General features: G+C 32.7%; 1 protein-coding gene across 1 annotated transcript in view; it reads right to left on the bottom strand.

The window, feature by feature from the left end:
• The window catches only part of MFS3 (major facilitator superfamily transporter 3), a 35,726-nt gene extending 11,673 nt beyond the window's left edge, over positions 1 to 24,053 (bottom strand). The window contains exons 1-3 of the mRNA XM_072541186.1: positions 23,882 to 24,053; positions 1,852 to 1,899; positions 1,377 to 1,594 (exon numbers count right to left, since the gene is read on the bottom strand). Of these exons, the coding sequence (XP_072397287.1) occupies positions 1,377 to 1,594; positions 1,852 to 1,891 (258 nt within the window). The 5' untranslated portion in view covers positions 1,892 to 1,899; positions 23,882 to 24,053. The remainder of the gene's footprint in view (positions 1 to 1,376; positions 1,595 to 1,851; positions 1,900 to 23,881) is intronic.
• Between the last annotated feature and the right edge of the window lie 2,834 nt (positions 24,054 to 26,887).

The raw sequence follows: 26,887 nt of genomic DNA, 5'->3' as shown, positions 1-26,887 counted from the left end.
ATTATTTTAAATGTTGACAATTCAATTATTGTGAGTTTTAGCTACTTATTTTAATATAATGAATTACACTAGTAGGTAAAAACAATAAAGTAAAATTATTATAGTTATTTATATCATTTTTATATTATGAAAATCAGGCTTGCAAACCTCATTATACCTAATTATCAAAACGTAGGTAAACACAAACTACTTTACATAATTAACAGGTCTAATTTTGGTTCTTCCTAAGGCAGTAAGGACTAAGGTATAGGTTATTTAACCACTTGGTATTTTGTCATGTAAAAAATTTAAATGATTCAAATCACGACAAAATGGTCGGTGCTTTGTAACAGGTGGATATTCGCGAACAAGACCCATGGCTCACTAAAAATGTGTATTACATAATGTAAAAATATTCGGATTGGTCAGAATACACAGTGGAAACAATGGAGACATGGGGGCTTGGAGTGAACCAGGTGTGTATTGAAACGAAGTCCGTTTCTGAACTTTAGGTGCGAATCATAACATAGACAAGACTATCTGTGAAAAAAACATTGATTTCACGTAAAAATTTTATACACATATTTGAAGGTTCTAAAAGGTATATGAGGGGTAGATGATGACAAATCCGTGAAGATGTACTAAGCTGATTTTGCTTGTTTTTTTTTTAATAATCTAAAAAAGTGAAAAAAATAGTTGTACGTTCCTTATACATTTTAGGAAAAATGGTTGAAATAAAAGTTGTAGATGATAAAAAGTTCTTTAATTTTGAGAGTATCCAAATTAAAATACCTACACGAATTGATCGAGATAATTGCAAAAAACCTTCATTTTTGCAGTAATTTATAAATGTTAATAACTTTGTTTTTTGCATAATGAAGGTAATGTAACTACTCAAAATTGGGGCAATTAATGAGATAAAAGTGTGCTAAATTTGATTTTTTTGAACCGTTGATTCAAAGAGTCACTAATTCCGAAGTGATAAGAAGATTACAAAAGGAGTGTGAACTCACTAAAACAACTAACGTAAAACTGAAATAACTGGGCCATATTACTAGAGGGTGAGAAGTATAAAATGCTAAGACTTACCATGCAACGAAAGATTCAAAGTAAGCGAAACGTTGGCCGAAGGGAAATTTCCTGGTTGAGAAACTTCGAGAATGGTATAATTGAGGTCAGTAGACCTCTTCAGAGCAGCTACAAATAAAGTACGGATAGCTATGATGGTACCGACTTCCAATAGGGAACCACAAGAAAAAAAAGTAAATATATCAAGTCTCTTTTTCTTGTTTAATTTAATACTCACAACAATAACCACGGACCGAACCTTAGTAGTGACATGTGGACTAAGGTAGTCGATTATATTCGAAATAGTCTTTCTGATCGTGGTAACTTACCTCCGCTGTGATTGTGGTACTGTTAGTAATATCTTCTTCCCCACACGTTTCGACTGGTCTGGTCAGGTTATGAGTAACATTTTGACCTTGAGTAGAGTTCGATGGACCATGTTTCACCATACTAACTATAGCAACGTGGAGATTAACTTTAAGACCATATATTATGCCCAGTCCAATAGATCCCAGAATAGCTAGGATATATCTTGCTGACATGACCTCTATAAAGAACATAACCCAATTAACACTGCAAAGTTTTAAATTATGATTTATAGTTTAATATGTTTATTTAATCTCTGATAAAAATGAGCTTAGAAAGATTCGCAGTCATATCACACCCAAAAAATAATTTAACGTGGTTAATAGAATCTATGTATCTTCATGTACTAAAATATCTAAAATGTCCAGGACCCGTATCTATTTTTGGTCCATCAAATCAGATTTTTAATTTGGTAAAATATTAAAATTCATTACTTACTTCCACAAGGACTTCCTAGAGCTCTTACTTCTTTCACCATCTTGGCACCTGAAATAAAAAATTTAATTGGAAATATGGTAAATTTAAAATTAAATGTATGCTAGTAACATTTAGTTCATCATCATCCAGCCTTCTGCATCAAACGTTAAATATAGACTTCCCCTAATTTCTTCCATTTCTGGCGGTACTGAGCTTCCTGCAGCCAATTCCCAGCGATTCTTTTGAGGTGGTTTTTCCATTGTATAGGTGGTGATCCCACTTCTCCTTCTTCTGTCTGCGCAATGTAATTTTTTGGATCAATCGCCCGTAATTCATTGTAGCCACATGGATCTTCCAGTTCCACATCAGCCATGCTATGTTCTCTATAACATCTGTGACGCATGTCCTTATTTCTTTGTTTCTAACCATGTATTTGAGAGTCTGTTCATATAACGACCGTTCCGTTCGTCTTTGGGCTACTATGAGTTTGGTTGCTGTGGCCTGGGTTAAGGAAAGTGTTTCGGCGCCGTAAGTCAGGACTGGAAGTACACATTAATCTAAATTTATTTTTAAATAGTTTGGCATGTTGCTCTTGAAAGTGTCTGATAGAGCTCCATATGCGGCCCTCAATATAATTAGCATTTAGTTAATAGAACAATCATAGTTGATAATGGCCAGTAATATCAAAATTCTTAAAATCCTATCTTATACAGTCAATTTACTAGATTAAAAAAAAAACAAACGCCATTTGCAATATCAAATATTTAGAAAAACTATAATACGTTATTTAAATAATAAATTAGATACAGGGAAATAGAGAAAATAGTAACTGAAGTAGGTTGAAAGCAATTTTAAAGACTAAAATATATTTCATAAAAAATAGCATGAAAATTACATTAAAAAAATAGCCGGAACAAATTTTAAGTATGTTGCTCAAAAAGAAGATCGATGAAAGAGTGTTGGGAGAGGGCCTATGTCCAAAAATGGACGATAGAAGGCTAAAAAGAAAGAAAGAAGAAAATATATCGACAATTTAATCTACTAATACATTTTGGAAATCCCTAATTAAATTACAAATTACAATTAATGATTAATAAGAAAATTGGGCACACAGGGCTTCCTAGGCCGTTATCCAGCGAAATCCCTGTGATAATGGAAAAGAAAAAAGGATAAAATCAGGTATCAGAATAGGCACATGGAATGTGAGAAGTCTCTAGGAGCCCGGTAAAATGCAAAACAACCTACGTGAGATGATAAGGCTCAATATACCAGTTATTGGGATAAGCGAAATGCGGTGGCCGGGGACTGGTAAATGTAGCATAGACGACCACGATGTATTCTATTCCGGAAAAGAAGGCAATAACCACCGGAATGGCGTCGCATCCATTGTACATAAATAAGTCTGTTGCTGTATTAAATCTGTAAGTTAATTTCGGACAGAGTCATCGTGATGCAATTAAACTCAAAACCAGTAGATATCAATCTGGTCCAAGTTTATGCGTCCACAGCCAGCAGTAGTGAAGATAACATAGAGAATTTTTATGATGATATAAAGAAGGTAATGAGCTGAAAAACAAAGGCATTACAATAATAATGGGGGACCTCAATGCCAAAGTAGGAAAAGGTAGACAAGAAAACATTGTAGGGAATTTTGAACTTGGACAACGTAATGACTGGGGAGACCGTTTTGTAGAATTCTGCGTAGAGAAAAATATATGTGTGACAAATACAATCTTCAAACTACCCAAGCGTCGTTTATATACTTGGAAGTCACCCACAGATATAACTAAAACACTACCTGGAGCCGATGTCCCCTCAGATCATAACTTATTAATAACTGACATAAAACTCAAACTTAAAAAAGTAAAAAGCCAACAACCGACTAACCGAATAAACACTGACTGTATTTACACATGAGATAGAAAATTACACATGAGATAGAAAGGAAGTTCGAAAAATGGGAAGAAACATATAACGTCGAAGACCACTGGAATCATATCAAAACCCCCTAATAAACAAATAAAGCAAACTAACATAGTATTTATTTTCCACAATAGGATACAATATTTTTTGTGTTTTACAGTTAAAACAAACAATTAGAAAATAAAAAATAACTTCCTTTTAGAACCCTTCTATTATAAAAATCAGTTTCCTATCTGTTCAGTTGAATTTATATGCATTTCCCTTATATTATGACGCTGACGAACTGTGTCTCCCTAATGTATAAAAAATAAACAGTAAGGTAATTGAGCATTACTTTGCATTATTCCACGCTTAAAATTTGTTACAACTTCCTTTTCCGGAAAGTAGTAGTACCTACGTGCCTTATTGTTACATTTTTCAGCGTGTGACTTTGATGCTCACAATATATTTTATAGTTTTATATATGGAACGTCTTAATTATCTCGGAAACGGCTTGCACTATTTTTATAGATTTTTTTGTGGTGGGTCTGTGGTGATGCGGCCAATACTGTGGTTGTAAATACATTGTCGTCAGATCATCTGTTTTCTGGAAATCTTTTGAACTTCCTTTTTTCAAATAAAACACCTTGTATATTTTTTGCCTTTTGAAATCTTTAATAAATACTGATTATTTTTCGTATAAACTGAATGTCATAATTTCGGAGTTATTGCTACATTTACATTATCTTCGCCGAAGTTAAAGTAACGTATTTAGATTGTAGCATTTGTATTTTCTTTCGTATGTATTAAAAATCATCTTGTATATGTTAAAACACCGAATTATTATTTTAATCCTTTTAGGTATTTCTTTGATCGAGAGCCGCTTTAGGATATTTTGCGCGTCAAATAAACAGGAATTTGTTTTGTTTATGCTAAATTCTTCGTATATCTGTGGTAGGGGAGACTGGGTCTAGTTGACTAAGGGGTTAGTCGACTAATTGCCGCTAGTTTCCCTAATGTGTAAAAGATGTCGCATGTAGACACAATATCTGAACTGTAAACTCTTGCACATCCATTCTGCAATATCGCTGTTATGCTTGTGTCGGTCGGAACGAGAAATCTAGAATTATCCTTGGTAAGTAATTACTTTGCTTCTCAACATTTTCGTATTATTATCTACAAAATAGTTTGTCACAAATTTCACTGAATATTTTTGAGAAGTAACAAACATTGAGAGTTAACTATGTTATGGGTGACGCATGGGGTTTGTCGACTAAGCCGTGCCGGGGTCTATTGACTTAGTCGACAAACCCCATAATGTACTCAAATTTCAAAATTTGTGAACTAAGTTGGCATTTTATAGTGGATTAATAAGTTGATAGTGATATCGAGGCATTTGGAAACTATTAGCAACTGTTATATTGCATATGTTTCTCCAAATGTAAATCTATCTGAAGCGATAATCGTCTTGATTTTGGAAGCGTCTGAATTTGTAAGCATCGGATATTTGGAACGTTGACGAGACGGGTATCAAACTGTTTAGAAGCCGGATAGAATAGTGGCACGACGTGGCTCCAAGCAAATAGGCAAACTAACGTCCGCAGAAAATGGAAACCTTGTAACTCTCACTGTTGCAGTTTCAGTAAGTGGTAATACTGTTCCTTCATTCTTCATTTCCCGAGAGTAAACTACAGGGACCACTTTATTACAGATTTACCTGTCGGAAGCCTAGGAGATGTAAATACATTTGCATAAATAAAAGAACAACATTTTGTGAAATTTATCAAGCATTTTTTTTACACAAGATGTACTAAGGAGCGCCCTATACTTTTGCTGCTCGACAACCTTGAATCTCATCTTTCTGTCCAGGCGTTAGATATTTGTAAGGAAAAAGGAGTACCAATTTTATCTTTTCCTCCGCAATGCTCGCATAAATTGCAGCCTCTAGATAGGAATGTTTACGGACCCCTAAAAAAATACTACAATTCAGCTATGGATAACTGGATGATGAACAATCCAGGTAAGGCGTTTTCCATATATGATGTTCCTGGAATTGTAAAATTGAGTCTGCTTCCAGTTGCTATGCCAATCAATATAATGGATGGGTTCAGTAATACAGGGATATGTCCTCTGAATGAGGGTATCTTTACATAGAGTGACTTCTTGTCATCATATGTGACAGACAGGCCTACATCAGCAAATGAAGAAGGAAGCGCAACCGAAAACAACAGAAACATTTTAACAGTGGAGCAAGCTAAAATCATGAAGAATTCACCGCAAATTCTAGAGCATTCCTCAGATATCAACGACAATTTGTCTGCAAACACAGTCGCATCGACAAAAATAGAACCTGCAAGTTCGATATTGCTTTTCCCTGCAGAAGTAAGACCGTTTCCAAAAGCGAGAAAATCACGAAAGAAGAGACAAACTGCTTTTTTAACTGATACTTCGATAAAAGGCGCTCTCACGAAAGAAAGACAGAATGCGAAAGAAAAAGAAGGTCCACATAAAAGAAAAACATGCAACCAGAAGAAAGATATCAAAAATACTAAAATTAGAGGCTATCGAAAATTTCTTTTCCGGAAAGAAATCCCGATTCCATCTACGTCTGCAGCTGATCACGACCCTACATCATCGGAATCTGGGGGGCGAAACTGAGTGCTTAGTATGTGAAGAACCCTATCGAAGTAGCACTAGAGGTGATAACTGGTTGCAATGCACCCATTGCAGCAAATGGGTTCATATCAAATGCACGAACAAAAGTAATATCATTTTTTTTTTATATAGGTACTTCAATTTTGATTCAGATGATTTGTGAGTTTCGTTTTTAATTGTTAGATTTTCTTAATGTCAATGTCAAAATAAACGTGAAAAAATTAATCTGCATTTGTTTTTGGATTGTGACACTATTATTAATCTTATGATATCACTAATATTGGGGTCAACTAACCCCAGATCGCTAGTCAGACTTTTTTGCAAGGCAGTCAAAATTTGCTTGAAACGTTTTTCTGCGGAGAACTCGAATAAATTGGAAATGTATATGCAATACTTGAAGGAGTATAGAACCAGTTGACATACTTGAATTTAACAGTATGCAAGAAATAAATCAGTAAAAATTAATTATTGAAAAAATAAGAATAAATAACAAACCCCGGTCTCCCCCAATCCTATCTTTTATTTCCTGAATATTGGCAAGTTTTGTTTTATAAACGATATTTTCTAAGTGACCTCACAGGAAATAGTCTAAAGAATTCATATCGGGTGATTGCGGGGGCAATTCCCAGCAGGGGAAAGCCAAATATTATTGTTTGGGATATTATTATTGTCATGAAATTTCTACATTAAATGTGATTAAAAATACTTATTTTGATTTGAATGTTTTCAAATTTGAAATTTGAATTTTCAAATAAATCTAAATACACCGAAAATAATATAAATGTAGCAATAACTCCGAAATTGTGGCATTTAGGTATAGGGAACATTACATAAAAAATAATCAGTATTTCTTATAAAAGGTAAAAAATATGCAGGGTGATCTATCTGGAATAAAAAAAGTTTATTAAAAGTACAAATGTTTACTTTGGCCAAAAAATTTAATGATGAAACATTTTTTGTTCGTTTTTTGTATCAATAAGAATAAATCCTGAGAGGAAAGATTTTCGTGGTCCACCCTATATAAAATACTGTGTTTTAGTTATTGTTTCCATTTACTTGAAATTAGACGTAATTGAGATTTTTATAATTTTTAAATACTCTGATATTTTATACTATTCCAAACATTATACATAGCCGTTTAATGATACGGGTATAACGTTCAACACCTGTTCAATGACGCGTTGTAGACAATACAGTTTATTGATAGAATGTTAAACAGTTTGCTAAAATTAAATGGACTATTCGTATATTCTATCTTACCACATATATAATAAAACAAGAATCATCAACGTAGGATTAATGAAGTTCTTGTACTATTATAATAAAAGTTTTATATGAAACTGTACGTCTCGAATATGCTACTTTCAGGCTATAACTGTCAAAATTCCAGCACTATACAAGCTCCTTCCCATGTCAGTTAGCATACCTATGGAATTTGCAGTTTATGGCGTTTACCATAAACACATCATAATCTACATGCTTCTATAAGTTCCCGTATTAATCAACATGGCATTTTTATTAATATTTATTATGGTTTTTTTATTTATTTTCAAAAATAAGAAAAAATTTTTCGCCAAGTCGTGGCTTTTTATTCACTTACATCAACATACGTTGACAATTATCTTAAAACCAGCGTATCTATGGAAAAATGGCATCAAAACAATTTTCAATTAGTATCAAATGTATTTTATGATATTGTGAAGCCGTTTAGAGTTTTAAAATGGGTCGAGGTAAAGCTATATTTGGGAAAATTTGTTTGAACATCATTAGATTTTTTAATTCTAGAAAATTCTAGAAAAATTACGGTATAGTATAAGAAATAGAGTCAGAGGACACAAAACTACAGATTCGGTCGTCACAAAACCTAGAAATGTATCCTACCTGTACTTACATATGCAGCTCAAACCTGGACATTAACTAAAATAAACATGGAGAAGATCAGAAAACTCAGAGAGCTATGGAACGACAGATGCCGGGTATCTCACTTAAAGACCATAAAACCAGTGAAAACATCGTAATAGAACAAAAGTAAAAGATACTGTCGAACTGGCAGCTAAACTGAAATGGATTTAGGCTGGACATAACGAACGTCTTAAGGATGGCCGATGGAATAAAGAAATCAGGAATTGGCGGCCATATGAAGCCAAAAGACCACGAGGAACACCGCAAATGCGTTAGAACGACGATATTAAAAGAACTGCAGGACCAATGTGGAAACGTCTTACAAACAACAGAGATGAATGGCGAGAATTAGGAGAGGCCTATATTCGGCAATCCGAATAGAGAAAATGGCTCAAAAAAAACCTCACTATGGTTGGTCGTCAAGTAAGCGAGTGCTGGGACTTGCGACAAGTTTAAAATCTTGTGAAACATTCATATTGACATGGTCCATTGAGTGATTATGGTAAGTAGTTAGTTCTTCTAATTCTAGAGAAGCGTACGGCGGGTCTGCTCCCCGGCCAGACCTTCATTCATAGTTGCTCCTGGAAAGTCAAACCAAATGATGATACCTATACGTGTCGATATGATCATGTACTGCGTAACAGGGAATTGGTGTAATCTGTTAAGGTTAAAGCAGATCGTTTACTTTCTCGAAAACTATTGAGAAACTGTTGAAGTTATCGCTAGGTATCCGAGTTGAAAAGCCGCACAATGAGTCAGAAGTTTTCGGAATGACGGCTAACGTTATGTAGGTATTGGTAGGATCAGGCTGGCCAAGAGTTGGAAAACCGTTCTGGTGGAGTAAGTTTATTATTTCACGTAATTAGAAAATCAAAACTTTCCTCTACTTAAAAGTGTCTAAATCGGAATATATAAACGCAAATATTATTAATTTTTATAAAAAATTCAAAAATAAAAATAGTAATCGCTCATAAAAGGTTCATTAGTATTTGGCACCGGCGTTTATTGCTTTTAATACTGAAATATATTTAACCGTAGGAAAAGCTTTGATATTACTAAGTACTACTGCTTAAATTTTGCGATTAAGCATCATATACCCACAGTTATTCACTTTCTGGTTTGACAGTGTTACCTATCGTAAAACCTAGATTATTTTCAATCTCTCTAAATGTCTCGGTACCCCATATTATTAGAAATTAAAAATTTATGTCCCATTATTAGAAAAAAGTAAAGACGTGATCAATGTTGTGTAAATTGTAGGTTTAAATAGGCCACATATATTCTTACAATATGCAATATGTAACATAATAAAGTGTAATAAAGCTACATATATTTTAACGAAGATTTATTTAAATTTTAGTACCTTATATAAAGCTATTTTAATATAATTCGCGCTGCCAAATTTTTCAATTGAAATCTTTTATAGACATATATTTGCAATTGTGTTAACTAAACATGTGTTTAAATATAAAAAGATGAGATTAGAAATTCAATTCGTCAATACTATATAATCTTAAATAAATATATTAGATTTTTGAAAGTTTATATCAAAAACAAATAAAAGAAGGTTTGTTAGATAAAGGTTTTTTATGGCATGGACATTAGTCATTCAGCCAGTAGCAAGCGCATTTTCCAATCAAACAAATACATAATCCTATCTCTGATACAAAATTAACGGATAATTAGTAGAAGAAAATACGACAAGGAATCTACGAGGTTCTAGTGAAAGACAAATTCTATAAGACCAATTTTGAGTTACAACACTGAAAGTTTGATCCACGAGCCATTTGCAAACTGCATTTCCTTGAGCGGCTTAAGATTTCCGAGTCCGACAGATTTTTGTTTATAGGAAAACTTGACAGCAGGTAGCTTTTCCGGGAAAAACGGGAAAACTGTACATTTTCACGATAGAATGTTTGGTAATTACTTAATAACCAGCATGCTAATTTTATGTTTGGTCATATAAGACTTTGAGATAAAATACAAAGAAAATGTTGTTTGACAATTTTTGTGGGTTTTTCAACTTCAACCTCCTAAACATGTCGATTTCATGTATGTTAGGTTGATCAAAATCAGTAAGCTAATTTTTTCGGATTAATTTAACCCTCAACTGGCGTGGTGAATATTTTGTGCGTAAACGGCGTTCTGACGTCCCGGGGACCGCGTATGTAACAATTAAAAACATGCATTATTAAAGAAGAAAAGCTAGTTTTTCATTTTTAGTATATTATCTTAAATATAATTAACCATTGCATACAAAAACTTTTCAGGACAAAAAGTTGTTTTGAAAATTTCTGTTAAAATATATTTTCTGAAAATGTTGCCATGAAAAAAACACGAGCAGACATTACTTGAAATAAATCATTAATAATAAGAAAATTAATTGAAATTCATACATATACAAAATGTTAAATGACAAATGAACATAAAAATCCTACTTATGAAAAAAACCTAAATAAACTATAAAACGTGTACACGTAATTTACGGGTCATTTTGCACTTCGCTTTCGGCACAATCTAGACAAAATTTTTTAGAACACTCTAAACAAATAAGTCTTTTGCAAGCAAAACACAGATATGCAGTTTTCCTCTTCTTTTTTGGTGGACATATGGAGCAAGTTTTTCGATTTTCTCGTGTTAGTTTGTCGGATGAACCAGCATTAGTTTCATCATATGGCACATTTTTCTCCCCTAGGATACGACGATTGACATTCGAAATTCACGTGGTAGTCTTATATTATGAAACCGTTCTCTCATATATGGTTCAATCAACTGTTTAGCAACAATCATCATGAATTCCATCCTAGTAAGAATGTCTCTATCACGGTGTGATTGATGTATAATAAATGAATTTGTTGTACTCATGTCAAGAATTCGGAAAAATATTGCCATTGTCCAACGACGGATTCGGCGATTTGAAGAATAAACACTACATTTTTGATCCATTGTAATCCAATCTTTAGTAAATCCATAAAGTGAAGAACTCAAGTTTCTATTACGTGAGGTTAAAAATTCATTAGGAACTTCCCTTTTATATTTTTTTATTGTTTCCACAAGAGTAAGACCGTTAGTTCTAAGGGTTTGTGCTAATTCCATTGATGTATACCAATTATCTGTAGTAAAGTTACGTTTACTGCCAAATATTAGTTTGCACAATCTAATAATAGCTTGGGTAGGTATACCAAATTTTTTTTCTGCTTCAGAGAGTCCAATACTATCAATATCCTTACCACAATATAGATATGTGTTATAAATATAACAAATTCTGGCGTCGGCAAGACATTGCAATTTTAATCCATATTTAGCCGGTTTTGATGGCATATACATTTTGAAGCGGCAATTGCCACGAAATACTATTAACATTTCATCAACAGTCGTATTAGACCCTAAAGAAAATGAGGTTTGTGAGCTTTGATTAAATTTTTCAAGTAATTCCGTTATTCCAGCACTTGGGTCAGTTTTTTTCCGTTCTTGTCGATCAACTGGATCATCGAATCTCAAACAGTTGATAAGAGCGGAAAATCTTTTTGCAGACAGAGAATGTCTAAAAATATCTCGTCCTGTTCCGTCTGTTGCAAACAAGGAGGCTATATCCTCATGATTTGATTTAAACACAGCTGTATAAATCGGTAAACCTAGAAAGCAATTCATTTCTTTAACTGTGACATTGCGGAGTTCCATTCTTGAGAGAATTGAATACTTAGATCTAACATTTTTAAGTTTTTTATTTGTCCACTTAATAAGCTCTTGTGTCATATCTGCTGTAAATATAGATTTACAGGCAACAATAGGCTCTACTTTTGCTGCTACTAAAGTGGAAGTTGGTATTTTTATGAGATTATGAGCTGGTGTTCATACATTTTTGTTAGGTGGAGTTGCCGACCATTTGAATCTATTTCGGCCATAAAAGTATTTTGGTTCTTTTCTGCCTTCAACATTCTCAGTATCAGAAGATGATTCTTCAGAAGTTTGAATTGTACCTACTTCAACTGGTTCCTCGTCAGCAGATTCCTCTGACTCGGTTTCGTGGTCACTGAGTATATAATCAGCATCCTCCTGATCAGACAATTCCACATCAGAGTCAAGCGAATCAAATATTTCCATTAGTTTCTTTTCAAAATTAGGATCATCGTATCGGACTCGTTTTGAAACAGGATACTTTTGACTACGAGACATAAACAAAATTATTTTATTGAATATCCGATATAATTGTAGTTTGTAACATCACCGTCGTGATGTCCAGAGGACCGCAAGCACAGCGTAACTCGAAAACTAAACGAAACGGAATCACTACACTCCACCGTAAGGTTGACAACAGGTTGAAACCCTGAAACACTTTTTCAAAAAAAAAACAATTTTAGGAATATGGCATTAATACTCATCACATATTTATAGACTACAAAGCAGCCTAAGACTCTGTGAATAGAAGAAAAATGTCCAAAGCAATGAAAAAGCTAGGAATACCAAATCAGTAGGTAAATTTAACAAAACTAACTCTTGAAAAACTCTTGGTTCAATATATAATAACTCAATGCAAATGCTTGCCTATTCTGATGATATCAATATTGTTAATAGAAAGGAAAACGCTGTACGAGAGGCATATGTAGCATTGAATCAGCTACAAAAATTTGTTTAATAATAAACACCAACAAAACGAAGTATATGAAAATAAGCACGCAACCACAAATCCTACGGCCACTTCTTATAGAAAACGACGTCATCGAAGCAGTGAACGAATTTGTATACTAAGAGCGCTCCTCAACACTGAAAATAATACTACCGCAGAAATAAACCACAGAATTTACACGACCAACAGATGCTATTTTGGGCTCAATCTCCTCCTTATATCCAATTATATCGAGAAATACAAAAATAAAACTCTGCAAAACATTAATACGCCCAGTCCTAACATATGGTTCAGACATATGGTTGTACTCTAAAAAAACGCAATGAAAACATGTTAGGATGTTTCGAAAGAAAAGTACTAAAGTGAATCTATGGAGCAATGAATGACAATGGAGTGTGGAGAAGACGATACAACTTCGAACTTTATGGAATATACTAGGAACCTGATATCGTAAAACATATTAAGATAGGACGTCTGAGGTGGATAGGGCATGTAATGCGGATGGAACAAAATGACCCAGCTAGAAAAACGCTCCTTGAAGAAGAGGAAGCCCAGAACAAGGTTCCTTGATAAAATCGAAGGAGATATGAGAAATACGGAAATACGTGCTTGGCGGAGGAAGGCGATGGATAGGAACGACTGTAGAAAAATTATTGAGGAGGTTAAGACCCACGCAGGGTTATAAAGCCAGAATGTCCAGAATGGCCAGAAGTGATGATGATGATGTCCACATTCTTCTGCATTTGTAGAAAGAATTTTTTCTGCCAGTTATTTGATCAAAACAAAACAATCAGAAATCAGTTAAGGATATAATCAATTATAGGTCTTTTACATACAAAAATATACATTAATCAAAAAAATTGCTTTTGTTTTTGAATTAAAAAAAATTACTTGAATGTATGAATAATACAACGTTAACAAATCTTCCTGAAAATCGTATAAATTTTAAATTTTTTACGCCTTTTTAAACAAATTATTTGAAAATATTTCATTTTGATTGTAGTTTGACAAATATTCAAATAAATATTAATTTATAAATGAAAAATCTCAATTACTATAGTCAATTAATACATTGGATTTATTTTCAATATGGTTTTATTTTCAAAAACACAAAATTCAAGATGCCAATAAAAGTGGCATAAAAATTATTCATTTTACATTCTTGAATAATTTTCAAATAAAAAAAAAATAAAGTTCTTGGATATTTTTAAAGTCTGTTAATTTAAAATTCCTTGAGATCTTAAAATAATCCGATACACTCATATAATGCTGGTCTCATGATCAATGGCATGGCAAAATGTTTCACCCACTTGTTGCTTTATTGCACAATTTTACATGTTCTAAGCGCGACGACCCGCACGTAGCGTTTGTCCATATTACACATGATTTAATCAGAATTCACAAACCAAAGGCCACACTGCTCGTACGTAACGGGATCATGCATATTTTTAGGAAGGTAAACATACCGGAGAAAGTATTAAATAGATAGTACTACATACTTTTAATTCAGATATATAAAAATATTGATTTTATTCCTATTTTAGCATTTAAATATGCTCAAGTCAACCATAAAAATATAAAACTGTAGCAAGTATCTGTAAAAAAATCAAGTGGATTTACTAACAATATATTTTTGTGTTCGAGAGTGTCAGAAAAAAGGCTTTAATTAGGACATAACACGTATTGCCACGATCTTAACAGCCAAGCTGCACTAAAGATAATATGTCTTCAACTTATTAGTCTGTATCCTGAAGGGACGCCGAAATTTGTTGTTATTTTAACACTGTTCACGCCTCTATCTAATTTAAGTTTATTTTATGCATTTTTACAACCCGGCAACATAGTAGCGTAGGAAGATATATTATGCCATATGTGAAGATAAGGCGAGTCCCTTAAGGCACCCCAAAGACGACAGACAGCACTCAAATACGAGACGAGATCGGTGACACAGCATTCAGCGCGAGCGGACATAATACTTAATAAGGGTTTATATATTCATGTATTGTGTAATTCAAAATAAAGTCAGTTTTGTTTTCGCACGGAGTTTGATTATTAACCAGCGGCACAAGCGAAGTGCATATCAAGCAAATCCAAACACCATACTACAAACAAATGTTTATGCATTAGGCACAATTTTGTTTTTCCAGCTAGTGTCCTTAAACAACTGGTGAAGCACAACAAAGTAACTTTAATCGTGGAGAATGTCCAAAAATTGGAAAAACAACTTAGTGCAGCCTACTAAAACAATATCCAGGTCAAAGGAAACCAATCCAATGCAATATGTCAACTTAAATAAAATGTTACCATCGAGTTAGAATCTATGGAGAAGCTATGAGCATATTAACGTGTGTATTAAAAACGGCGTAGGTAGGTGTGGCTAACGATGATACCAATATGGCGGTGGGATCATGGCCGGACTCAATAATATTAAAACTACTATAAAAATATGACTAGTTATTATTATAATATGATATATTATACATAAAGATAAATTAATACAGTCAAATACTATTAATTTATTCTCTGAAGTACGGGCCATTACTTTGTTTACATATTTGTATACTAACCTGTAGAACGTTATTCCTGAAGATTTTTTATTAACATTGCTTCTGCTACTACAACTACGTTGAGAACAAGAAACCATTATTATGCACTATCAAAATATATTATTACAGTTTCTATAAAAGTATTATAAAACTAAAAATATTCGAAAAACGACAAACGTAAACAAACATATACGATCTGTCAAAAGTGTCAAAACAATCTTAACAATATGGACGAAGTGAGGTCGTTTTTAGTCACGAGATGCCCTCTCCATAGATTCTAACTCGATGAATGTTACACATACTGACATATGACAGACATACATATAACGATAATGTGCGTCCACAAAGTAACGCATAAATTCATTATTAGCTAAATAAACAAAATTATAAGAAATTCCCGAAACAGGTCGATTTTTGATTTTAATTTACTATTTTTTCAAATTATAATCTAATATACAGGGTGAATCACCTTCGTATGATGGCATATTATTATACAACTACTTTACTATTATGCAATTACTGTAATACGATAACAAAAATAAACGAAAATTTACAGTAAATGTTCAAATGTTCTTCATTGTTCATGAGACAATGTCTGAACCGGTCATTACTTTCGTCTTTAACATTCTGTAGCATAGCGGGTGTTATGTTCTTTATTTCTTGTCTAATTCGGTCATGTTGTTGACGGATATTATCAGGTCTGTTTGTGTAGACTTTAGATTTTAAATAACGACATAAAAAGAAATCTAATGGGTTCAAATCAGGTGATCTAGGGGCCCATTCCTTTGGTCCCCTTCTTCCTATCCACCGTTGTGGAAAAGTTCTGTTTACAAATTCGTGCACAGTTACTGCGAAATGTGGCGGTGTACCATCTTGTTGAAACCAGCTTCTGCGGTCTAAATTAGTGGGTATTTAAATATCAGGAAAAAGTTGGATCAGATCAGGAATTAATGTATTTTGTAGGAAATCCAGATATAATGCTCCTGTTAAATTTTCATCAAACAAATATGGACCAATAATTGTGTATATACTTTCGTTTTTTTTTTGGTCTTTGCGTATGGGATACTTGCATCCAGGGTGGATTTTCATTAGACCAATAACGGGCGTTTTGTCGGTTAACATGACCGTTCAAATGAAACGTTACCTCATCCGAAAATAAAACGTTCTCAATGAAATTGTTAGGTTGGTTCATCATATACGTGCAGAATTCAGTTCTTTGGTTAAAGTCGCCTTCAGCCAATTCATGGATAAGACGTACTATATAAGCATGGTATTTTACCGTTTTAAAAACATTTGATACTGAAGACCTTCCAACACCAAAATCCCTAGATAATGCTCGCACTCTACAGTGTGGATTTTCTACTGCCGCCAAAATTATGTCTTGTTGAATATTTTGATTAATTTTTGGCCTACAATCCTTGGCTGTATCCCTCACATGGCCTAATTCTTTGTATTTTCGCTCTATTCTGCTTATCGTAGATTGTGAAATAGGTTCACGATCTGGGTGTCTTTCTTGAAAAAATCAGCATACTTTTTTATGGTTCAGGGGCTTGAATTACTAATAAGAGCTGCTATAAAATATTTTTATCATTCAGGGTCTTGGATCACTAATAAAAGATGTTAAAGACAATGCTACAAATAATGCAAGGTGTTTTTAATAGTTTGTTAAAGTAGTTGTATAACAATGTGAAATTTTATTTAATGTGTCTAATACGTTTATTCTTTATTTATTATTTTATAAGTAACTTGGAATATTTGCATTTTTGCCACCCTGTACAAATTTGAAGCAACGTGTTATGCATTTTGGAATCAGCTCAGCAAGGGAAATCTGTAAATTGAAAAAAAAAATAATGATTCAATTAAAAAAAATGATGATGACGTCATCATATGAAGGTGGTTCACCCCCTTCAAATTATAATTTGAAAAAATAGTAAATAAATTAAAATCAAAAATCGGCCTGTTTCGGGAATTTCTAATACTGTTGTTAATTTAGGTAATAATGAATTTATGCGTTAATTTATAGACGCTCGTGCGAATTTTTGCATTTTTGCCACCCTGTACCAATTTGAAGCAGCGTAAATTAAAATCAAAAATCGACCTTTCTCGGAATTTCTAATACTGTTGTTTCTAAATGTGTTGTTTGTTATACTTTCAGAAATTTATTCGCGGTAGAGCTACTAAAATGTGATGTAAGTAAATGAAATATTAATCGTCCAAAGAAATGAGATTTTGAAATCGGGCTAATGAAGTAAACTTAACAGATGCGGCTGAAAGTGAATACAAAGATATATGTATATCATATCTATTCTTATACAAGTAATTTTATACCTTTAAATTAGGTAGATTATTCAGTGGCAGTGTGCTTAAACATTGTTATTTGAAGATATCCATTTACTTATACAAAATTCAATATTTAGCAAGGTCGAAGCAGCCCAGCTATTAATAAAATTGTGACATTTAAAAACCGGCTCTTACACGCGAAAATAGTTTTCAAAAATATATACAAAAGGGTCCATTTCGCGGTCAAATATAAAAGCTTTTATTATTTGAACGATTCGAATAAATTTGTTCTTCCAAATATAATTCTTACATCATTGCACTTAAACGTTGTATTTTTTCATCATTCGCGAAGTCTAAATCATTTTTATTGTGTTAAATTCGGCAAACTATGGTAAAAATCAATCTTCTACTTTTGGTGCTTGTTCTGATGCTTCAAATAGATTAGTTTGTTGTTGTGAAGGAGAACCATTTCCTTAGATTTCCTAACTATGATAGTTTTCTACCCCAAAGTTCATAACACCACTAAAAACATTTACCTTCAAACAAAGATTTCAGCATGGGAACCACATGTTACCAAAGCTAGTTTTCACCGATTTGGATGACCTATTAAGCTGGGAAGATAAAGTTACACCTAATAGACATAGCTAAATTAATAAGCTTGAATTAACTGATCGCATACTATAGCACAATTAAACGCTTAGGTAAGGCCTATTTTATGATAACTGATACAAATGCCCGAATAATAATAATTAGAAAGACGTTTCAATCAAAGAATAAATATTAAGGTATTCTAAACCTGAATAACATAGATGGCATACAAAATAAAAAACTGAAGGGGACATAAAGCGTAAGTCATGATCCAAAAATTCAAATATCGAGTAATGACAAAGAAAAAGTAAAAGTCGTACCAAGAACACAACTCAGCAGTACCGGCAATACCATTTTAAAGTGATTTAATTCAAAATTTATTGTTGTGTCACTTTAGCGAAGTCCAAAATTCTTTCTTCATCGACGAAATATTCCGCGAACCGTTTCTATCGATGCGGAGATGTTCTTGTAGCCCGGTAAGCTGTTTTCCAGAACATTTCGTTCTCCTTATATAAGCTCGGAGGCGGCATTTGATTATTAGGATTGGTGATTTTAAGTATCAGTGCAAATTTTTGGTAAGCGATAATTATTATTAATGTAGTTAATAATTGTGGTATTTGTCAATAAGTGAGTTTTTGAGTCAAATAAAGTTAGTTAAACCACGTCGTGCTTCACTTAATCTCTAAACACAGAGAACCACTTAACAGTATAATATAGGTATGACCAAATTGTCATTAAAAGTAAGGCAGATAAAATTAAACTATTAAAAGAATTTTCCTATTTCTAAAAACCAAAACAAAATAATTTATTCTATATCTATATTCTATATCTTGCCACAAGAAAATGATCTCAAATCAATTGTTATTACGATACCTACTTACCGATAATTTAAAACACATTACGAAACATTTACAACAATAAATAAATCAGTAGTTTTTTGCATACTAGCGTTTTTATTATAATCTGCATTCTGCAATATATTGTATTACTATAAAGATTTATCAAATGATACATGTTTGTGGTTTTCTGTATCATCACTTCGATAATAAATATGCATTGCATTAGAAAAGAATCAAATAATGAAAGTTTACTGCATTTAGAAAATTATTAGATGAATATAAATGAAAAATTACATAACCAATTAGAAAATATTTGTTTATCCAAAATCTGTACATTTTCAAAATCAAAAATATGGCTATTTTCTAAAGAATGCTGGACTAAGGCTGTAGTGTTTAATTTGTTAGTTTGTACACTATTTTTATGTGCAACAAGCCTTTTATGTAGATATTGTGTGATTGCCCAATATATGTTGATGTGCAGTAGTTACAATTTATTTTATAACGTCCGACTGATGATCTTTATTAACATTGGGTTTAAATTTAGAAAAATATGTTCCGGATAATTTTCACTATGTTTATGTCCAACATTGATATCATATTTTGCCAACATTTTCTACATTTGTTTAGAGAATCCATTAATATAAAGTAAGGATATAATATATTATAGTGTTTGTTTGATTTACTGACATTAGGTACTGACATTACTGCTAGGTATGATTTCGGTTTGTGTTGGATTGTTATTGGATTTAGATTGATTTCTAACGCAACTTCTTTTTTTAATGAGATGGTTGTAAAATTCTGGTGGAAAATTATTTGTTCTATATAAGATATCTTTAACTTTAAACAAAACATACAAGGAATGGCTAACAAATAAAACATCTAGCAATAGAGTAACATCTTCTTCTTCTTTTGGCATCATAACCCTGGATGGGTCTTTGCCTGTCTGGCTATGTCCTTCCATTCAGATCTCTCTTGTGCCCTTCTTCTCCATTGTCTTATAATCATTGTTTTCAGGTCGTCTTCCACGTCATCCAACCATCTCGTTCTGGGCCTTCCTTTTTTTCGCCTTCCTATGGGCTTTCATTGTAACATTTTCTTTGTTGTTTTTGCATCGTTTTGTCTCTGCACATGTCCCAGCCATGACAGTCTTTGACTTTTCACAAATCTTACAATGTCATAACCTTCATTTAACTCATTAACCTCGTCGTTTCTCCTGATTCTCCATGTGCCATCTTCCTCTTGTACCGGGCCATATACCTTCCTCAGTATTTTTCTCTCGAATGTCCTGAGAATAGAGTAACATATCAAAGGAAAAACGGAGAAGTACGCAATCAAATAAAAGAAGCAAAAACAATTTCTGGGAACAAAAATGTGTCTAAGTTGAAAATTTAATTGGAGGTTCTCAGTCCTTAAGAAACTCCTTAAGAAACTTAATTCCTATAGAAAAGTGGGTAAATCACTATAAAAAATTTACTCCAAGAGTCCAAATTGGAATATATAGGAGAGGAATACAGTATGGAGAGACGAACAAATAGTAACATTAATACTACTAACAACGGGTCCGTACTGCGTTAATTAAAATGAAAAACGAGCGATCTCCAGGACCTGGCAATATAGCTGTAGAGTTAGTTAAAACACGAGGTCCACTTCTAATAGAACGAATAATCTTTCTAATGAATCAATGCTGCCAACAAATTAAAGTACCATCTGAATGGAAAACCGCTCACCAAATGTCCATCTTTGAAAAGGGCAATCGAAAAAATAATAACTGCTACAAAGGATTAAGTGTCATACCTAGTTTCGGGAGATTGTTTGGAAAGATAATAAATGGAAAAATACAAGATGATGTAGGACATCTAATTAGCGAAGACCAAAGTGGATTTACGCCTAGTAGATCTTGCACTGATAACTTGTTTATACTCCAACAATTAATAGAAAAAATAATAGCGGTTGGTATCGAAGTACATCTAGCCTTCATCGACCTAGAAAAGGCGTATGATACAGTTCCAAAACTTAAATTGTGGCAAGCTTTACAAACTCGGCATTAGTCCAGACCTTTTAAGAATAATCACAGAAGTATACAGGGATAACACTACTTACCTAAAAATCGAAATATCAGAGCCAATAAAAGTAACTAAAGGACTAAGACAATGATGCAGTATGTCACCCTTACTGTTTAATGTATATATTGAGGTAGCCCTCCAAAGTTGGAAAAACCACTGCCAGGGAATGGGAATCCCCATAGGAAATGACGTACTCTCCCTGAACTTTGCGGATGACCAAGTCGTCCTAGCTCAAGATTCTTATGATCTAGAATTTATGATAAAGCGTCTATACAGAGATTATGTAAAATGGAGGTTACAAGTCAGCATTAAGAAAACAGAATATTTAGTTATCAATTCAGATGCAAGGTTTGAAGTGTTGATAGTGTTGATAGACGAGGACGTGGAAATCAAAAAAGTGGAAAAATTTAAATATTTAGGTGCACTCATTGATAAGAACGGCCTGGGAGAAACCGAAATTAAACACAGAATTAATCAGGGACGTAAAATTGTAGGATGTCTGAACTTCTTATGGTGGGATCACAACGTTTTCAAAAGGAACAAAAAAAGAATAGGGCAAACCATGGTTGAATCAGTTCTTTGTTATGGCTCTGAAGTATGGACAATTAATGCAGACCTGAAGAGAAGATTGTTGGCAGTTGAAATGGATTATTTGAGAAGAAGTGCTAGAACATCAAGGCTGGAAAGGAAGACCAACGAATCTATAAGAAATAACATGAATGTTACAGAAACGGTCATTGACAGAATAGAAAGAAGAGGTTTAAAATGGTTTGGACACCTATTGAGAATTCCTGACGAACGTTGGCTTCAAAAACTTCACAGATGGTTCCCTGTTCCCTGAAAGAAGAAAAAGAGGTATACCTCGACGTTCATGGAAGGAAGTAATTAGAAGAGCGATAGAATCGAGATATTTGGAGGAGGAGCATGCCTTGGACCGGCAGGATTAGCGGAGGAGAACGGAAATACGGTGATAGCCGTCTCCAAAATGTATTGTATATTGCTAGATAGCTAGATAGCTTAATTGCTCTGTCAGTAAGACTGGATACAATACTTCTTTTATGCGTTGTAGATGCGTTGATATTAAAATTTAGATATCCTCTGGACCAAACATCTTGTGTAAACGAGTTAGTTATTAGTCGGAAATTTTTGTTATACTCTAAACTTAAATCAAGAAAAGAAATTTTGTTGTAATTTCTTTTTGGAATGAACTTAAAAGAAATAATGGCAGAGAATGATTTTAAAATTGAATCCGAAAACGGTTAAAAAAAATACCTAAAAATGCATAAAAATTTTTCGTTATTTTGACCAGGACGCCCCACCTATAAAAATCTGAAAAAAATCATTGATATAATTTGACACCCAAAAAATAATATATTTCTTTCGGCATTACGTTTGAGTCAGTTTTTTTTTAAACAAATTTTAAAAACTTCGAAAGCGTTAAAAAAATTGAATTTTACGCCAAAAATGTTGTAAAAAATGGCTTATTGTAGGCAATAAAAAACCCTGCAAATTGAAAAAAAAACAATTAGAATCGGAGATATCGTCAAAAAAACACGTTTTGATTTTTTTGAAGTTACGTTGGATTTTTTTGGTTTATTTTTGGAATATAGCTAAGGCCATTTTTCACTATCTTAACCAGCCAGACCCTTTGTTTGAAAATATTTTTTGATTAGATTTTTTTGGCTGCAAACACAAATACGTATTACCAGCCGCCACTGTCTCTATCGAAATTTAGAGATACAGAAAAGACTAGGAAGAGCAGTATTTTAATGGTTATTTTTTATGAGTTTGACTTATGACTAAAAAATTACAACTACAATTACATTATAGTAACGGTCAAGAACTGAAAGAGAAAAGCAGAAATTAAAGATGTGTAAAAAACTATGTAGGTACAGTTACATTTCAATTACAATACCTACCTGTAGCATTGTTTATCGTTTCGTATTAAAATAACAGCAACGAAAACTAAGATGAGTTAATCTGAGAAAAAAACAGAATCGAATGGGCAAGAATACCTATACCTAGTTCATAAATTTATTAGATAAGTTTATTCATACATTGATATAGATATTATCATAGACCCAAATGGCCTGTAAAAATAATTAAATTAATAATAAATGAAAAATTTATGTCATAAATCTACTTATTACTCAACACGTTTTATTGATGTCTTTAAGTCTGAAAATTAACAAGGTATGGGTCTGTAATATAGCCGACAATTTCAATTACAAAATCTAAACAAAGTTAAAAATAAGCATTTTCAAATCAATGCAAAATTGCTACAATTAAAGCAATGCAAAAAATTCTCCAAACTATTTGAACAATATTATATTCTTTATTAATTTGACTAAGAGGATTTTTCAATAATAAAATATTAAAACTATTTTTACACTTTGTTGAAACGGCTATTGTATTAAATTAAGAAAGTTTTATATGTAATTTAACCTCACTAACCTTAATTCAAATATTTGATGAAAATATTACGATTAGCAAACGCGAAATATTGGAATAACAAAGACGATAACATTCAAAGTAAGTGCCTGAAAATTAAATCGGTGCTTTGGCAATTTGTAAAAAGTTCAACAGATGTTATCACTAAAAACTTAAAGCTTACAATATCTTCTATGAAAAATATACAAAAATACTCACTGGAAGTGTTTAATTCTCAACACTTTCAACACAAAGCTGAAAAGCCGGCAGGATAGTTTCACTTTAAACACAGAAACGACGATAAACCGGCGGAATTCCTAACGCACTTTTAAACTCTCGTTGATCGAGAAGGTTTGTGAGCGGAGGACGCTGAATCGCTGAATGCCGAACGTGAAGGTGACCCCCTGTGAGTTCTATGCGTACACATCGACCCAACCCCTCTTTAAAGCTGCCGGCGATGCGCTCTGGAGAACAGGAAAAGACTTTCAGGGGTGGGCAATCAGAGCAGAGCCAAAAAAGCTCTCAAAGCTTGATTATTATCATGAGCTGTAACTGAAGGCATGAAACGAGTTACACTTACACAGAACGCCTACATATACAATTAATTATTTAAATATTATGTTTTTATGGGTTTAAGCACAATATTAATTGTAATGAAAATTACATTTTATAATTTTTGTTTGTTTGGCGATTCAATTTCAATTTCCACTCCGGAAATCGTTTTCAAAAAATATTGAATATTTGAATGATTGAATCTTTTTTAAAACGATTTCCGGAATTCAAATCGAAAAGTCACACAAATAACAATTATAAAATATAATTTTCATTCCAATCAATTGCGGCTTAAACTGATAAAAACATAATATTTAACTTGGATATGCCACAAGTTTCAGAAACTTTTTATATACTTCATTCACAATTATAAGAACTGACTTATGCAGAATTTAAAAGTATCCCGCTGATAAAGTCGAAGCCATAAAGGGATTTGCCTCTTCAGGTAAATAGTAAAAAGGGCCGGCTTAACGAATTTTATATTTTATTTGTCATTTACATTACATATTTAATTTAAATAAATATCTAGATAATTAAGGGAAAAAATACATAAACTGATGGAGTATTAGAATTAATTAATTATTATATTTTCTGTCTCGATTCTTTATTAAATATATCCAAATTTTGAAGGTCATAAACAATTTTTGTTTTGTTAAAAAAATTGCAAGTGAAATAATAAAATCGTGAAGTGAAAATTAAAATGAATTAATGTAGATATATACATATAGCTAAATATGATTATATTTTATACTTCATGTAAGGAAAGAAGTGTTTTAATTGTTAGTAAGGTATAAAGTATGTCTGAAAAAGTTGGCAACAAATGGGAAATTTCTTTATTATTAATTTCATGAAAAAAACTATTCTTCATAAACATTTCTGCATTTCATAGAAATCAATAATCAAATTTATAAAAGTTTAAGTGGTATACACCGAAAATCAAAAATATTGATTTATGCTTAAAAGTGAAGTGCTTTTAAATTTAGGTGCAACATAAAATGTTATTTTAATTTGGTTGTAGGATTTAAAAATTATTTTTAAATTTAGATTCATGGCCTTTTAATGATGTATCAGTAGGTGCATTAATTTTTAATTTTATTTCTAATTTACCTTATTCAATATACAAAATCAACAAATGCAAAAGTATTTTTTTATTTACTTTTTACTTTAAATGTATTATTTAATTATTAGAAGGCCATGAATCTAAACTTGGACATAATTTTTAATAGCTACAAACATTTTAAAATTACATTTTCTTGCATATCTAAATTTAAAATCACTTTCCTCTTCAGTATTAATTAATAATTTTGATTTTTTCTATCTACCACTTAATATTTTATAAGATTATCTGTTAATGATTTCTCTGTAATGCATAACCTTTAATGAAGAATAATTTTTTTTTCGTAAAATTATTAATAAAGAATATTTCCCATTTTTTGCCAACTTTTTCAGACATGAAACGGAAAACTTAAACATAACAAGTCAACATGAATAAATATGAACCTTTCAAAACGAGTAAATCGGTACTCACCGAAGGGACCTCAGACGTTCAGATACAATTAGCGTCTCTTTGTAAAGACAATGAAGTCGACTTTACTTAAGTAACAAGACATTTACTTAATACAGACACTACTCAGTACTCCCCTGAGTTAGTGATAAGATATAGTCTGAAAAAATCATTATGAAATTGACTGGCCAGTGTGAAAACTAGTGCCAATAAAACACAAAACACACACAAAACATTTTATTCGTTGAGACTTAAAATAATGATTAATAACAATAATTATGGGAAATTTGTATGTTTATAAAAAGAGTTTTTTGACATTATGCTTTATTGATAATATTAGCACGCCACTGTGTGTGTGTGTTTTATCTCAATATTCAGACTACTTAGAAGATGATAAACACCCACGCTGAGAATCTCGAAGTGTTTACGATATGATCAAGAACTATGAGAGGTTTTGAGGATATAGTTTGTACTTTGTATTTCTTAAGTCAGTATAGTTTTATACCCTAAACTGTTAACATCTAAATAAATTTGTGCATTTCATTCAGAGTTACGTTATTTAATTCTCCAACGAACACACATCATTTTATAAAGAATAAAAGTGGCGCAGTCAGTAGGATTTCCAATTAGAAAAAGTAAAGCCTTTTTTTAATCGATTTTTATCGTTAATTGGAAAATTGGAGAATTAGTGACTTAGTATTTGAGTTCCGAGTGTAAGGCCACGAGGAAGGAAAACTGAATGAACCCGTAAGCAACTTCGAAGAATTCCAAGTGTAAGGCCACTTGTTGTGTAAAGCCACAAAGTAATTCGGAAGTTGTGGGGAGGCGCAACTAGCAACTTCGTGAAATCTTCTCAACCAGCTTTAGTGAAAAGCCACTCGACCCTGGAAACGGTGAAGCATTTCCACAGAAGAAGCAACATCTCGGCTACCATTCCGACTACAAACAGTTTAGAATTTCGACCAGTTCCAGTGTAAACCCAGTTGATCCAGAAGGTACAACGTTCTCCACCCGTTCTCTACCCGTTCCAGTGTAAATCCACTTGATCTGAGACGCTGCAACGTTTTCGACCCGTTCCGGTGTAAAGCCACGTTCTCACGGAAGTACTTGAGCCCTACCTGCCCTGTATGGAGTATGAGAGGCTCTTCACTACAAGTCAAAACTTCGAA

The sequence above is a fragment of the Diabrotica undecimpunctata genome, chromosome 8 (assembly GCF_040954645.1).
Source record: "Diabrotica undecimpunctata isolate CICGRU chromosome 8, icDiaUnde3, whole genome shotgun sequence".
In the NCBI taxonomy this organism is placed as follows: Eukaryota; Metazoa; Arthropoda; class Insecta; order Coleoptera; family Chrysomelidae; genus Diabrotica; species Diabrotica undecimpunctata.
The sequence above is the reverse complement of the archived record's forward strand: the minus strand, read 5'-3'. Positions and strand labels throughout refer to the sequence as shown.